General features: G+C 42.5%; 1 protein-coding gene across 3 annotated transcripts in view; it reads right to left on the minus strand.

The window, feature by feature from the left end:
- Nucleotides 1-646: 646 nt before the first annotated feature.
- Nucleotides 647-13644, minus strand: part of LOC147700402 (uncharacterized) — a 136238-nt gene continuing 123240 nt past the window's right edge. For 2 of the 3 annotated variants that reach the window (XM_086935753.1, XM_086935754.1), the window contains 2 exons: nt 3972-5221; nt 647-2861 (listed from right to left, as the gene is read on the minus strand). In XM_086935753.1, the coding sequence (XP_086791879.1) occupies nt 4548-5221 (674 nt within the window). In that variant the 3' untranslated portion in view covers nt 647-2861; nt 3972-4547. Of the gene's footprint in view, nt 2862-3961; nt 5222-13644 lie in introns of those variants that run through there. The other variant, XM_086935755.1, reaches the window with a different exon arrangement.

Consider the following 13644-nt stretch of genomic DNA (forward strand, 5'->3'; position numbering starts at 1 on the left):
TGGGTGTTCACTACCTTCATGTATCACCACGTCATGGGGTATGGCATGTTCTTGTTTTTCATGGGGCACTAATTGACCAGGTGCATTAACTAATCCTAATACTGGTGTAGCATGTGTCTCGTCTGTTTGTATACTTCCCACCTGTTTTTTACTCCCAAATCAGTGAATACGTCACAAGAGCAAACCTATTGCATTGTTAATGCTTGCTCTATGGTATAGCATATGCAAATGTATGAATATGGACTGCACCTGTCATCACCTAGAACATTACATCTAGATGTAAGCAAGAGCTTCTTTGTTAAGAATAAGTGGACTTCTTATTGTCGGTCGGTAGCTATGTTTATACAGAATGAGCATACCAGGATATGTTTGTATTCCCTATGTGGATTAGTCAGCCGAGTAGAAAATGTCTTGTAGCACAGCTTGCAGGAGATATACATTTGTTCCCCAGTCAGCCGCAGTCCACCTGACCAGGACAGTAGCTTCATCACAACAAGTGTAATGTCAGGTGTCATCAACTTCTAAGTTATGTAATTCTAAAAACACTGCAACTGCAGCACACTTCTGAATAAATCTATATTCATACTTGGCACAGCAAGAGCATAAAATATTCCTGTTTTATTAAGATCATGGATTCAAGAAGACGTTTGTTTTTTAAAATACTTTATTTACATTTCTCAATGGGTCTGTACAATTTAGGTAGAGCAATATCATTAATTAATATAAGATACCAATTTACAACCCTAAACAACTGAACAATAGTACAAACCTCAAATTTTCAATAACATACACAAAATAAGAAGGGGAAAAGAAACATTAAATAAAATAATAAATAGAAACACTTTACAAAGTTATATCAAAACATGCATATAACTTGTTCAAGATGAATCATATGCCATAGTGCTGAATCAAATCTCTCATTTTATCATACATAACTGTTTCTTACTGGAACCCACCCATCCACCATTTATGATGCCTTTCACCTACAAGCTAATTTTTCTGAGAGAAAGAGATCAACATAATGTTTAATAACTTGAACCTGCACTATGATAGGAGATGTGTTAAGTTTTATTTCCAGTTTCAGTTCCAAGTGTTTAAATACCTCACTCCAGAATTTCACTCCCATCCACAATCAAATAATTAATGACCATATGTTTCCTGGGTGAGAACACAAAGTCCAATAAAGTTCTGATTTAATTAAAGACAATCTAAACTTTCCTACAGGTGTACAGTACAGCCTATAAATCACCTTCTGGTGAACCTTAAGTTATATTCTGATCTCCATAGTGCCAAATCATGACTTAAAGAATTTGAGTCATTTAATTCCACGCCCACCTATTGTTCCATCTTATATCTGCACAAGTTGTCCAACACGTTTGTAACACTATGGTTTCATGACATCCTTACCAAGCCTGAGTGTTTTCAACTGGCTCTTAAGGACATTGATGACACTACTTTCACATGCCCTTTCGCAGAAGATACAAACAGCAATCAAGCACATCTTTTCTAGCCGTAAACCACGTTACTTGTCTGATCCATGAATGTAAAATTGAACATTTTATTACTTTGAAAAATACTTTTTTCTCTGATAAATTCATTTTACAAATGCATTTTATTTCAATCAATACAAATCTGAGAAAGAGTCCTCGGAGTTTGCAAAGGCTAATACATATATCTGTAACATTGACAAATAACTTACAATAGTCCATTATATGCAGTGCCACTAGAACTATGCAATTGTGCGTCCGCAGCGATTTTAGCATAATTAATGAATTGCTGCATTTGCCACATAATCCATCATCTGCTGCATAATCTCCAGATTTCAACAAAAAAATGTTGTTTCTAGCTCAAACGGTTTAAAAGTTACTAAAGATGCAGTGATACATGTTGCAGGGCAGTGGGGGGCCTTTTGCAAAGCTGGATTGGTCCCCTTTCTGTTGCTTATTGATATCTTTGGGTGTTAAACAGGAACTAACGAGGTGCAACGAATAACCAGACGATATTAAAAACTTTAAAAATTACGAAATAATGAGGCAATACTATCGCAAAATGTGCTGCATTATGCTGCATAATTTGTCTTTTCTTGCTGCATAATTTACTGAACCTTGCTCCATAATGTGGCCCTCTCATGTTGCACAATTTCAGTGACCTTGATCATATGGTATGATCATTTTCTTAGATGTTTCACTTTAATTTCAGGTACAAACACAGAATTTTAAACTTTTTATTGTAACACTGTCTGTATAAGTTGGTGATGTTAAAAGGACATTTCAAAGAAAAGCTCCTTTTTGCAGTGCACAGAAAAGACCCAACTCAAATACTAAATAAAGTATGTGTAACAAGATTCTTAAACCCCACAGCCAGAGTGTGGAAAGATTGGATTTTCCCACCTGTTGCAACCAAAATCGGCAGCCTACTCTAGTGTCACACTGAGACGAGCAGAGGCCTGTAGGATACCCGGCTGGAGTTTTGTGACTACCTGTTGAATATGCACACAGCCACAGAAGCAGGGTAAGTGTTTTGGGGTCTCCAGAGATTGGAGAATGCCAAGGCCAATGTTGGCTCCTGTGGCTAGGAAGATGTTAGCCTACCTGAGTCTCCAATGTGATAAAGACTCCAGGAGACTTTCCACCATTTGCTTGGTTTGTGGAAAGGGCCAGATGCAAGAGCAATCTGCAGTAGGTTAAAGGTGACATTGCCCCATGAAAAAAGGACCAGCCCCTCGCAAGAACAGATTTTCCAGACTACAAAGAAGCTTGTTTCTCTGGTCTTTACATCCTCTCAGAACCAGAGAACCAAACAGAAATAGGAAGATGGTAGACAGGACAGTCCAACCCCTTTCTCTGATTTATGCATGTCCAGTCATTGGAGAAAACAATTCAGAAAAGGGGGTGGTGATGGACAGAGTATCTGAATTAAGCAGAACACTCCTACCCAGTCCAAAGATCAGGGCTTGAACCCTCACCGTTTTTTAGCTCACTGCACCATCCCAGCTCAGAACCTGGCTACATGCAAATTAGTCTGTTCCTGGCCCAGTGCATCATGGGAACAGGGCAGACCAAACTACCAAGCCAATTCTTATACTGGGAAGGAAACAAGCTTCCAGGGACCGGTTTCTGGCATTTCAGCCGTCTTCGGCCCGGCTTGCTTGAATCCTGATGGTGCAGTGAGCAAGGGACTCACATCTGAGTATACCCTTCCACGCTTATGGTGGACAAAATGACTCAGAAAAGGGGGTGGTGATGGACAGAGTATCTGAATTAAGCAGAACACTCCTACCCAGTCCAAAGATCAGGTCTTGAACCATCACCGTTTTTTAGCTCACTGCACCATCCCAGCTCAGAACCTGGCTACATGCAAATTAGTCTGTGCCTGGCCCAGTGCATCATGGGAACAGGGCAGACCAAACTACCAAGCCAATTCTTATACTGGGAAGGAAACAAGCTTCCGGTAGTTTGGTCTGCCCTGTTCCCATGAGGCACTGGGTCAGACTAATTCGCATATAGCCAGGTTCTGAACTGGGGTGATGCAGTGAGCTAAATAACGGTGATGGATTAAGCCCTGATCTCTTGACTGGGTAAGAGTGGTCTGCTTAATTCAGACACTCTGTTCATCACCACCCCCTTTCTGAATCGTTTTTGGCCACTACAGGTGTGGCAGGGTATACTCAGACATGAGTCCCTTGCTCACTGCACCACCAGGATTCAAGCAAGCCGGGCCGACGACGGCTGAAATGCCAGAAACCGGTCCCCGGAAGCTTGTCTCCTTTCCGGTGAAGAATTGGCTTGGTAGTTTGGTCTGCCCTGTTCCCATGAGGCACTGGGTCAGGCTAATTTGCATATAGCCAGGTTCTGAACTGGGGTGATGCAGTGAGCTAAATAACGGTGATGGATTAAGCCCTGATCTCTTGACTTGGTAAGAGTGGTCTGCTTAATTCAGACACTCTGTTCATCACCACCCCCTTTCTGAATCAGTCATTGGAGAAGGCAACAGAAGAGGTTTTCAGCATTCAAGATTTGTCCTGCCTGCTGCCCCCCCAAACCCACCTCTTTCAAATGATGAACACTTCACCGGAGAAGGGCAAGTTTGGAAGACCGGTGTAGAAGGAGAGAAGGGGGTGTGGGGAAAATAGATTTGGGCCATCCCACAGGTTTTCTGACTGCTGCCCTCTCTCTGTTTGCCAGGGAAGAGCAGAACACAAACTGAAGAAATTGAATACTGTGCCCATCTCTAAACGGAGAAAGGAATCTTTTGTTAATATTGGACCCCCTTAAAGAAGAAAGTGCCCCTTTGTGTGAATGTATCTACCCCTTAAAGGAGAATAAAAACTCTTTTGTGTGAAGGACTGATTAATACATATGAGATATGAGCTGAAAATCAATGAGAAATACAAATGTGTTATAATAAAGATGAAATTAGTTCAACATACCACCGCGTCCAAAGAGAACGTGTACAGTGTGACTTGAAAATGTATCTCTTCTGACAGTCAGAGAAAGGAATCTACTTCTGTGTACATCACTTCTAATAAGGGATGAATACAGAGGACCTCACTCTGTATGCATTTTTTGATGACTTAGAAGGTTTGTCTTTTGAGCGAAGCCTTTCCCACACTCCGTGCACTGGAAAGGCCTCACTCCAGTGTGGAGTCTTTGATGCGTTAGAAGGTTTTGCTTTTGAGTAAAGCTCTTCTCACACTCAGTACAGCGATATGGCTTCACTCCAGTGTGCGTTCTTTGGTGCTCTAGAAGGTGTGCTTTGCGAGTAAAGCTCTTTTCACATTCAAAGCAGTGAAAGGGCCTCACTCCTGTATGGAATCTCTGGTGTCTTGTGAGACTTGACTTTTCAGTAAAACTCTTTCCACAAACAGCGCAATGATAGAGCATCACATCTTTATGGAAACGTTCATGATTTACGAGACTTGACTTTTCAGTAAAGCTTTTTTCACATATAGAGCAATGAAAGGGCCTCACTCCTGTGTGGTATTTTAGATGATTTATAAGACATGACATCCTATTAAAGCTCTTATCACACTCAGAGCAGGGAAAAGGTCTCAGTCCAGCATGCACTCTTTGATGTGCCATAAGAAGCTCCTTCTTGTTAAATTTCTTCCCACACTCGCTGCAGGCGAAGCGTCGCTCACTCTTATTGGTTCTCTGGGTATATTTTAGTAACCATGTTTCAGGCTCTTTCTCACTCTTACTTCCTGCTCCCGCAGGGTGTGCTGCAGAATGAAAGGAAACAGGAGAATATGATGTAGAGAATGTATTATAAAAAGGAACTAAGCACAGAGCTGTACTGCTAAATGAGAAGTGTGAGCAGTCCTATTTCAGGGTGCTTTTGGGAGATCTAATAAAACACGTAGTATTCGGGGAATCCTTGAGAGAGAAATATTGGTTAATTTACTTATAGGAAGGGCTACAACAGGAGAATACCAAGAAAATGAGTGATGGACAAGGTTCATTCAGTCTAGCAATTAACTTCTAACTTGAAGATCATCAAGTGCTGGGTCAGGGACCTATGGGAAGGGTAAGGTAGTCTAGAAGCATCTGCAAGGTCACTTATCCAAGATAGGTAGGTCTTCTTTACCAGGAAATATCCTGCTGTGTTGCTCACCCAGGAATATCAGTCCTTCATAAGCCCCCTGTGATCACTTAATAACACATTCCCTCTTAAGATCAGCAATATCACGGATAACACTGCATTGGTCAGTAGTGCCACTATGACCCACTGCACAAATGTAATCCTTCTCCGACTTTTCAATCTAGGTATCACATCACTGTGAACTGGATAGATGTACTGCCCTCTCTTTAAAAAAAATGATCACCACTGTTTTTGTAAGAGTATACATCTCTCTTATTCATTAAAGACTGAGGTCCCTTGTGAATGGATAATTCCTAAAAATATTTAGTAGTGATTGTTTTAGATTTTTGCATACTTATTTACACCATGCTGCAATTAGCAATCCTTTTGTATTTACTGGAAAAATTCAATTTGTGGTGGAATCTAATGTATCTTACAAGGCCCTGTTGAAGCAGACTTCTGACTACGTAGGGCTTCTAAGACATGAATATTGACACTGAATCAGATTTCTTTCATCAGCTTTTTCCAAAACTTCCAGCTCATCATTAATCTGAGACTTCATCTTTTCCATTTCTACATCATCCCATTTCCTTTTCTTTGCTGTCATCACTTTCTTTTCTCCATTTAATCTAAAACATATCCTTAAAATAATGTAAAAAAAGCTTCAATAGAAGACACAAACCAATTAAGACAAGAATGTTTATAATAACGGCTACTGGTATAAGCCTAAGCAATCTATTGCCCACATTATCAACTTTTTAATCAAATTTTGCAAATTGTTTTACAATCTAGCATGAACCAACAGCTTCCCACATACCAGTCTCTTCCAACGTTTCAGTTTGACATGTTAATAACATTTGGAATACATTCACTTATCCTCATGCTGTTAGAAGAAACAAACATACATCACTGCATGCCTTGAACTCACAACAAACACCACACTCTTTTGCAAGCAAGATGCCTAAAGCCATCCTGTTCTGGATTACCATCACATGGATGGCAATCATCTCTTTATTAATCTTGGTTAATGCACCGGCAATGTTAGTAGTAAGTCGATCTACCAATGTTGACAACTTTCAAATTTTTACATAATTCAAAGCAACACGAATTGAAGGAATCAACATACCACAACTATCTATTAACACATGTCTAAGACCCCATTCTACCCCTTTAAGCCACTGTCACTCATTTCTTTCAGATGATACACTCTAGGAAAAACGAAGGTTAAAACAACTATCCACCTAATTACGCATCAAAAATAAACAGACTTTCCACAAACAAAATACATCTCGCTAGAAGATTTTCACCCTCCATATATTCATCACTAATCACAAAATAACACTACACTCTCTCCAACCGTTTCAAACATTTATGAATTTCAAGGTTTCTAAAGTCACACATACAGCTCATTTCTTCAATTCTAAGTCTGGGATGTACTTATAAAATGTCTATACCTCTCTTCAGCTTCCTTCTGCAACATAGTCTCCCTCCTTTCAGTATTTTTGCGCATTTTCAGTCTTCTCTCATTAAAAACTCTGGTGGTTCCACATCATTCATTCTAAATACACTCTTCTCAGTATTATTATTAATAGTATTGGATTTAATTGGTTTACAATGATTATTAATAACAATAAAACATAATTCCCCATTATTAAGAAAGTCATCCAATGTAAGAGCAAAATTTACATCACTAATTTCCAGCAACTCTTCATCATGAAGAACGAAATAATGACACTACAGCTCAAAGGGTAGGACAAAGGAAGTTGATTGTAGCTCGCTCTGTTTGCAGCAGAAGATGGCAAATGTGTACATACATGCATCTTACAAAACATTATTAATTTCTAAATACTCATGTAACAAATTAGTATATGTATTTTCAGAAAAACACCCCTAGATATATCCCTATTTGGTAACATTTTACTCCAAGACACAATTACATTATGTGACTAGATTTCTGAATTAGGTAGAACATATCCAGTTTGAAGACTAACCAAAATACCCATGGAAGTTATAATAATTTTCCAGGTTCCCCTACAGAAATAATTTTAAAGAACAAAACTCAAACATCTTAACTACTACTTATGCATGAAAAAAAATCTAATATATATAATCCCATTCATTCAAAGCGTCAAACTGTGTAGGTCTAACATTGCATGCCACAAAAATTTAATTGAATTTTTCTCACACTGAAAGTACCTCCTAAAAGAAACTACAAGCTTTTAGCATCATAAGTGATTTTATGCCATTCTTTTAAGTAAAGACATGTATTAAGTCCCGAGTTTAATAAGATATCTTGAGTAGGGGAACCTTTAGGCGGAATGTTGTTTCCACCGCAAACAGGGAATTTAGACCCTTTCAAAGCAAAACCCATTTTCTCTCAAAGCTAGTTTGGGCAACCAACACAAGCAACTAACCAATGAAATGAAAATGATTTTTATAAAGCGCACGTAGCTGCCCTGAGGCGTCCAAGCGCTGAGACTGAGAGTGCTATTTAGAAGAGACATAAGGGCCGAGGGGACGCTCTACTTGTTGAACAGGAACGTTTTCAGTTGTTTACGAAAGGAGATCAGGTCCGGATTGGATCTTAGGTAGAAAGGGAGAGCATTCCACAGCTTGGCCACATTGAAGGAGAAAGAGCGACCTCCTGCTCTTGTTCTCCTGATCTTGGGCACTTTAGCCAAAAAGGCAAGAGCTGAACGTAGTTGTCTGCCGGGATGATACGGAGTGATTAGAGAGAGGTTAATCGCCGGGCCAGTTGCCCAGAATTCCTGATGGGCAATACAAAGGGACTTAAAGCTAATTCTCTCCCTAACAGGAAGCCAATGTAGGCTTTTCAGCCCGGGCTTAGCAGATATCCTGCGGGGAATTTGCAGTAGCGTACGGGCAGCACAATTTTGGATTACCTGCAGTTTACGCAAGGTAAAATCAGGGACTCCTAAATACAGAGCATTACCAAAGTCCAAACGAGATTGGATCAGGCCCTGTATCACAGTTTGTTTAGCTTCGAAAGGTAACAGGGGGAGAATCTTCCTGAGGATTCTAAGGAGGCCAAAGCAGGTGGCAGACAGTCTGGTTGCTTGATAGTCAAACGTCAGAGACCTATCTAGCCATATTCCGAGGCTCTTTATGGTGTCCTTGGGTGCCGGTGGCGGGCCCAGACAGCGGGGCCAGATCGAGTTGATAGAGGCTGGACCGGATCGGCCCAGCAAGATAAGCTCAGTCTTGTCTCCATTGAGCTTGAGACAAGACTTAGTCATCCAGCTTTTGACTTTCTCTAGACAGCCCGTCAGATCCGCCCTGGCTGAGGAGCAGTCTTCCTGTGCCAGAGAGACCACCAGGTGAGTATCGTCCACGTAGGTAATGATCTTGATGCCATACGGACGGACGATCTCAGCCAGCGGTCTCATGTAGACGTTAAATAACGTCGGACTCAAAGATGAGCCCTGTGGGATTCCACAGCCCAAAGGTTTGCTGGAGGAGATGGTATTTTCTTCATATACCTGAAAGGTTCTGTTGCTCAGAAAAGATTTAAACCACTCTAGGGCTCTGCCTGATATTCCTATGTCAAGGAGACGCTGCACTAAAATTTTATGGTTTACCGTGTCAAATGCAGCGCTTAGATCGAGGAGGACGACTGCCACCGAAACAGGTAATTTTGACCCTTTGAAGCAAAACCCATTTTCTCTCAAAGCTAGATTGGGCAACCAACACAAGCAACTAACCAATCACAAAACAATTTCAAAACTAGACTGGAAACGTTTTGTTTTTTAACAAGGAAACGATAACCTTGTCTGCCTACCAGGAATAAATCTAACTACTAACAAAGGAAAACATTAAACTTCAGTCCCACCAAGACAGACTCTTGACCAGCAGTATCTATCTTTGAGTCTGGGAGTTCACTTCCTGTGCATGAAGACCTGTATAACACAACCCCGATTAATTCAATTGTCACCTGACCATTAAGGATTTGTAGAACCCCAACCTACAAACCTTTTGTGATGCGTCATACACCTTTATACCTTAAGCAGATAACTATTTCAAGATCTTCAAAAACCACAATAAACCAAAAACCCACAATACTTTTTATCAGAACAATTTCAATTAGTCATATAATAATTTTCATAAAAAAGCACAATACAAAAGTAAATTCCGATTTCATAAAATGCTAAACAATGATACTCAAACGCCACATAAAACACAAAACACAATACAACACCACTCAGCAGGATAATTACGCCCTCAAAATCATCCAAATCATGGCGCATTAAAACCCACATAATAAAACCCCACACACAACCTCATACGCAAGACAACTCAGTTCACAAACCTTCTTTATTACCATGAAGTCACTGGCAGCTTCAATACATTCGGGTTGTGCTCTGCGCAATTCTAGTCAGAAGTCGGGAAAATCTATTTCTATTAATTTGGGGAGTGCAAATTTCAATTAATAATTTGCATCATATTTACACCCGTTGGCACTAATCAGTTTGCAGTAAACAATCTCTTCTGCCAAATTCTATGGGCGCTTTTGCTAAAAAGCAACCAAAAGGCCGATAAGACAGCCCGGGCCATGTGAGTCTATGCCAGGCAGCAGCCCTACCAAATTTGTTTACAGTATAAGAAAAATTCACAAAGAAAATCATATGGTTAGTCAAGTCAAATCAAATCAGCATTAGTATAAACCACCACCCTCCACGCCTGGACCCCGATCAGCACCGAAGACACCATCCGCACGATGAACTCCATCCACTCCGGATCACCGACCGACCCCTGCCCTCACCACGTCTTCAACAGGGCCGACGCTGTCATCGCACCCCACCTGCGAGACATCATCAACACCTCCTTCGAAACCGCCATTTTCCCTGAGAGCTGGAAACACGCCGAACTCAGCGCCCTACTCAAGAAACCAACAGCGGACCCCACCGACCTCAAGAATTACCGCCCCATCTCGCTTCTCCCGTTTCCAGCCAAAGTCATCGAGAAGACCGTCAACAAGCAGATGGCCGCCTTCCTCGAGACGAACGGATCCCTCGACCCCTCACAGTCCGGCTTCCGAGCCAAACACAGCACCGAGACCGCCCTCATCGCCGCCACCGATGACATCCGAGCCCTGATGGACAATGGAGAAACAGCGGCCCTCATCCTCCTAGACCTCTCCGCGGCATTCGACACGGTCTGCCACCGCACCCTAGTACAGCGCCTCAGCAACATCGGAATCCAGGACAAGGCGCTGGAATGGATCATCTCCTTCCTCGACGGAAGAACACAGAGAGTCCGCCTACCACCGTACAAGTCAGAGGCCTCCGAAGTCATCTGCGGCGTCCCCCAAGGATCATCCCTGAGCCCCACCCTCTTCAACGTCTACATGAGCCCCCTCGCGGCCATCGTACGCAAACACCACCTCAGCATAATCTCCTACGCCGACGACACCCAGCTGATCCTCTCCCTGACCAACGACCCCGCCGCCGCCAGAGCCAACCTGCACGAAGGGATGAAAGAGGTAGCCGAGTGGATGACGACCAGCCGCCTGAAACTGAACTCGGACAAGACGGAGGTCCTCATCCTGGGCTCCTCTCCCTCCGCCTGGGACGACTCCTGGTGGCCTCCCGCCCTGGGCACCGCACCCAAACCGACAGACCATGCACGTAACCTGGGCTTCATCCTGGACTCCTCCCTCTCCATGACCAGGCAAGTCAACAACGTCTCCTCGGCGTGCTTCAACATCCTACGCATGCTACGAAAGATCTTCTGGTGGATCCCCACCGAGACCAGGAAGACCGTCACCCAGGCCCTCGTCACCAGCCGACTGGACTACGGCAACGCCCTCTACGCCGGTACCACCGCCAAGCTCCAGAAGAGACTCCAGCGGATCCAAAACGCCTCAGCCAGACTCATCCTCGACATCCCACGATCCAGCCACATCTCCGGACATCTGAGAGACCTTCACTGGCTCCCCGTCAACAAGAGAATCACCTTCCGCCTCCTCACCCACGCACACAAAGCCCTACACGACCAAGGCCCGAGCTACCTCAACAGCCGAGTCAAATTCTACGCTCCCAAACGCCACCTCCGTTCAGCCAACCACGCCCTCGCCGCCGTCCCCCGCATCCGAAGAGCGACTACAGGAGGAAGGTCCTTCTCCTACCTGGCCGCCAAGACCTGGAACTCCCTCCCGTCCGACCTGCGCCTGACCCAAGACCACCTCTCCTTCAGGAAGAAGCTGAAGACCTGGCTGTTCGAGCAGTAGCGGCACCCCCCCCCCCCCCCCCCCCCCAGCGCCTTGAGACCCTACGGGTATGTAGCGCGCTTTATAAGTGTCACTGATTGATTGATTGATTGATTATAAACAATAATAATCATGAGATTTACTTAAGGTCAAACGGTATGTAAATAAAAAGCAATCAATCAAATAGCTGTGCCCAAGGATAATTCTAAGTTTAAATCAGTCAACAGTCTGACATGGAGGAGAATGTATTAGCATGTATCACAAATGTGTCCTCTTTTATAACAATTCAGCAGTATAAGACAATCCCTCAGGAATGTGTGCAGTATCACCGCAGGCAGTCAAGGAAAGAAGCATTTCATTAACCAACAGACATTTTAGAATTATTTGTTAGAAACCTAATCCCATTTTGAAAACCCTCTCAATATGAATATTAACCTAAGGCTTTTAACCTACATACAAGACATGGATTATCAAAGTAATCTGCAGAACAGGGAAAGTCCTTGAAACATGTAGCCTTTTAGGAACATCGAAGAAAACTAAGAAACAGTGAGAACACCTTGTCAGTCACATCATTTATAAAAAACACTTCATTACAGGAGCAGGGAGTGAATAAACACAACTTGTCTTCTTGTGCAGCCAGAGAAGGGAGTGCGGAAGACACGGAATGAAGGGGGGCTCTTTTGAAATGCTGAATACTAAACCAGGCCTACTCTAGGGGGCTTTTTGGAGCCTAGTTATGCTAACGTAAGCACAAAAATATATTAGTGTACACATTTCTTTTGCATTAATGAGTATTACATAGGCCTGGTGCCAGCAATTTAAGATTCTATAGGTTGTGATATCAGCAATGATGATTCTATAGGATGTGTTACAAGGGACGAGAAGGATTCTATAGGTGAAGTCAGCAACAAGGATTCTCCCAGTTATGGTGACAGCATTTTTTAGGTTGTGGTGTTTGTGACGAGAATGATTCTGTGTGTTATGGTGTCATTGAGGAGAAGTATTCTCTAACAACCTACATGCACTTTTCATTTTTTTTAAAGGGAAAAGAAAAAAAGAGCAATGATATTACTTATAATATTATAACTACGACAGGAATTATCATCAAGATAGAACAAACCAAAAGCAATGTCTCACTTTACATTGATTCACTTTTATACTTCCCAAGTGAGAAGAGAAAGGGAAGGGAGCATGGGGAGGGGGGAAAGGGAAGGAAAAGGAAACCTTTTACCATAGCTTTTCAAAGCACTTCAGCACAAATGCACCTTCCATAAAAGAATAATTGCTTCTTTGCTACAAATTATTAGGTGTTAGAATGCAAGTCTTAAAAATTGTTTGGTTTTGATTATGATGAAGGGCCAGATCCATTAATGGTTTTTTTTTTTGGCTTAATAAAAAATAAAAATTACAGAAGATTTTCATGGGTTTTAGTGTCAGGAATGAGAGTTCCATATGCTGCGTTGTCATGGATTAATCGGATTCTATAGGCCGTGATATTAGCAGTGAGAAGGCTCTGCCACCAGCTCTGTCTTTAGGAGTCATTGGTCAACAGCAGGTTTTCTGAGGCTCACAGATTTCTAGATCATTTAAAATGAGTAAAATGAGTAGGCAACTCCCCTCACCAATCCTGGTGCTGCTCTCGTGCTGTTACCTGGTATGAGAGAATGACCAGGATTGGAGGGAGAGGCCTCGCTTGGCGCTCCAAGGGTACTGGAGTCCTGTGCCTGCTCGCACCCCATCTGTCTGGGTTAGAGAGGTTTAAAGTGCACATGTCTGGCTGACCATCGCAAGACAGCCAGCTAAAGTGACATGCGCACTGTAAACTCAAGTACCCCGCC

This window comes from Lissotriton vulgaris, chromosome 8 (assembly GCF_964263255.1).
Source record: "Lissotriton vulgaris chromosome 8, aLisVul1.2, whole genome shotgun sequence".
NCBI lineage: Eukaryota > Metazoa > Chordata > Amphibia > Caudata > Salamandridae > Lissotriton > Lissotriton vulgaris.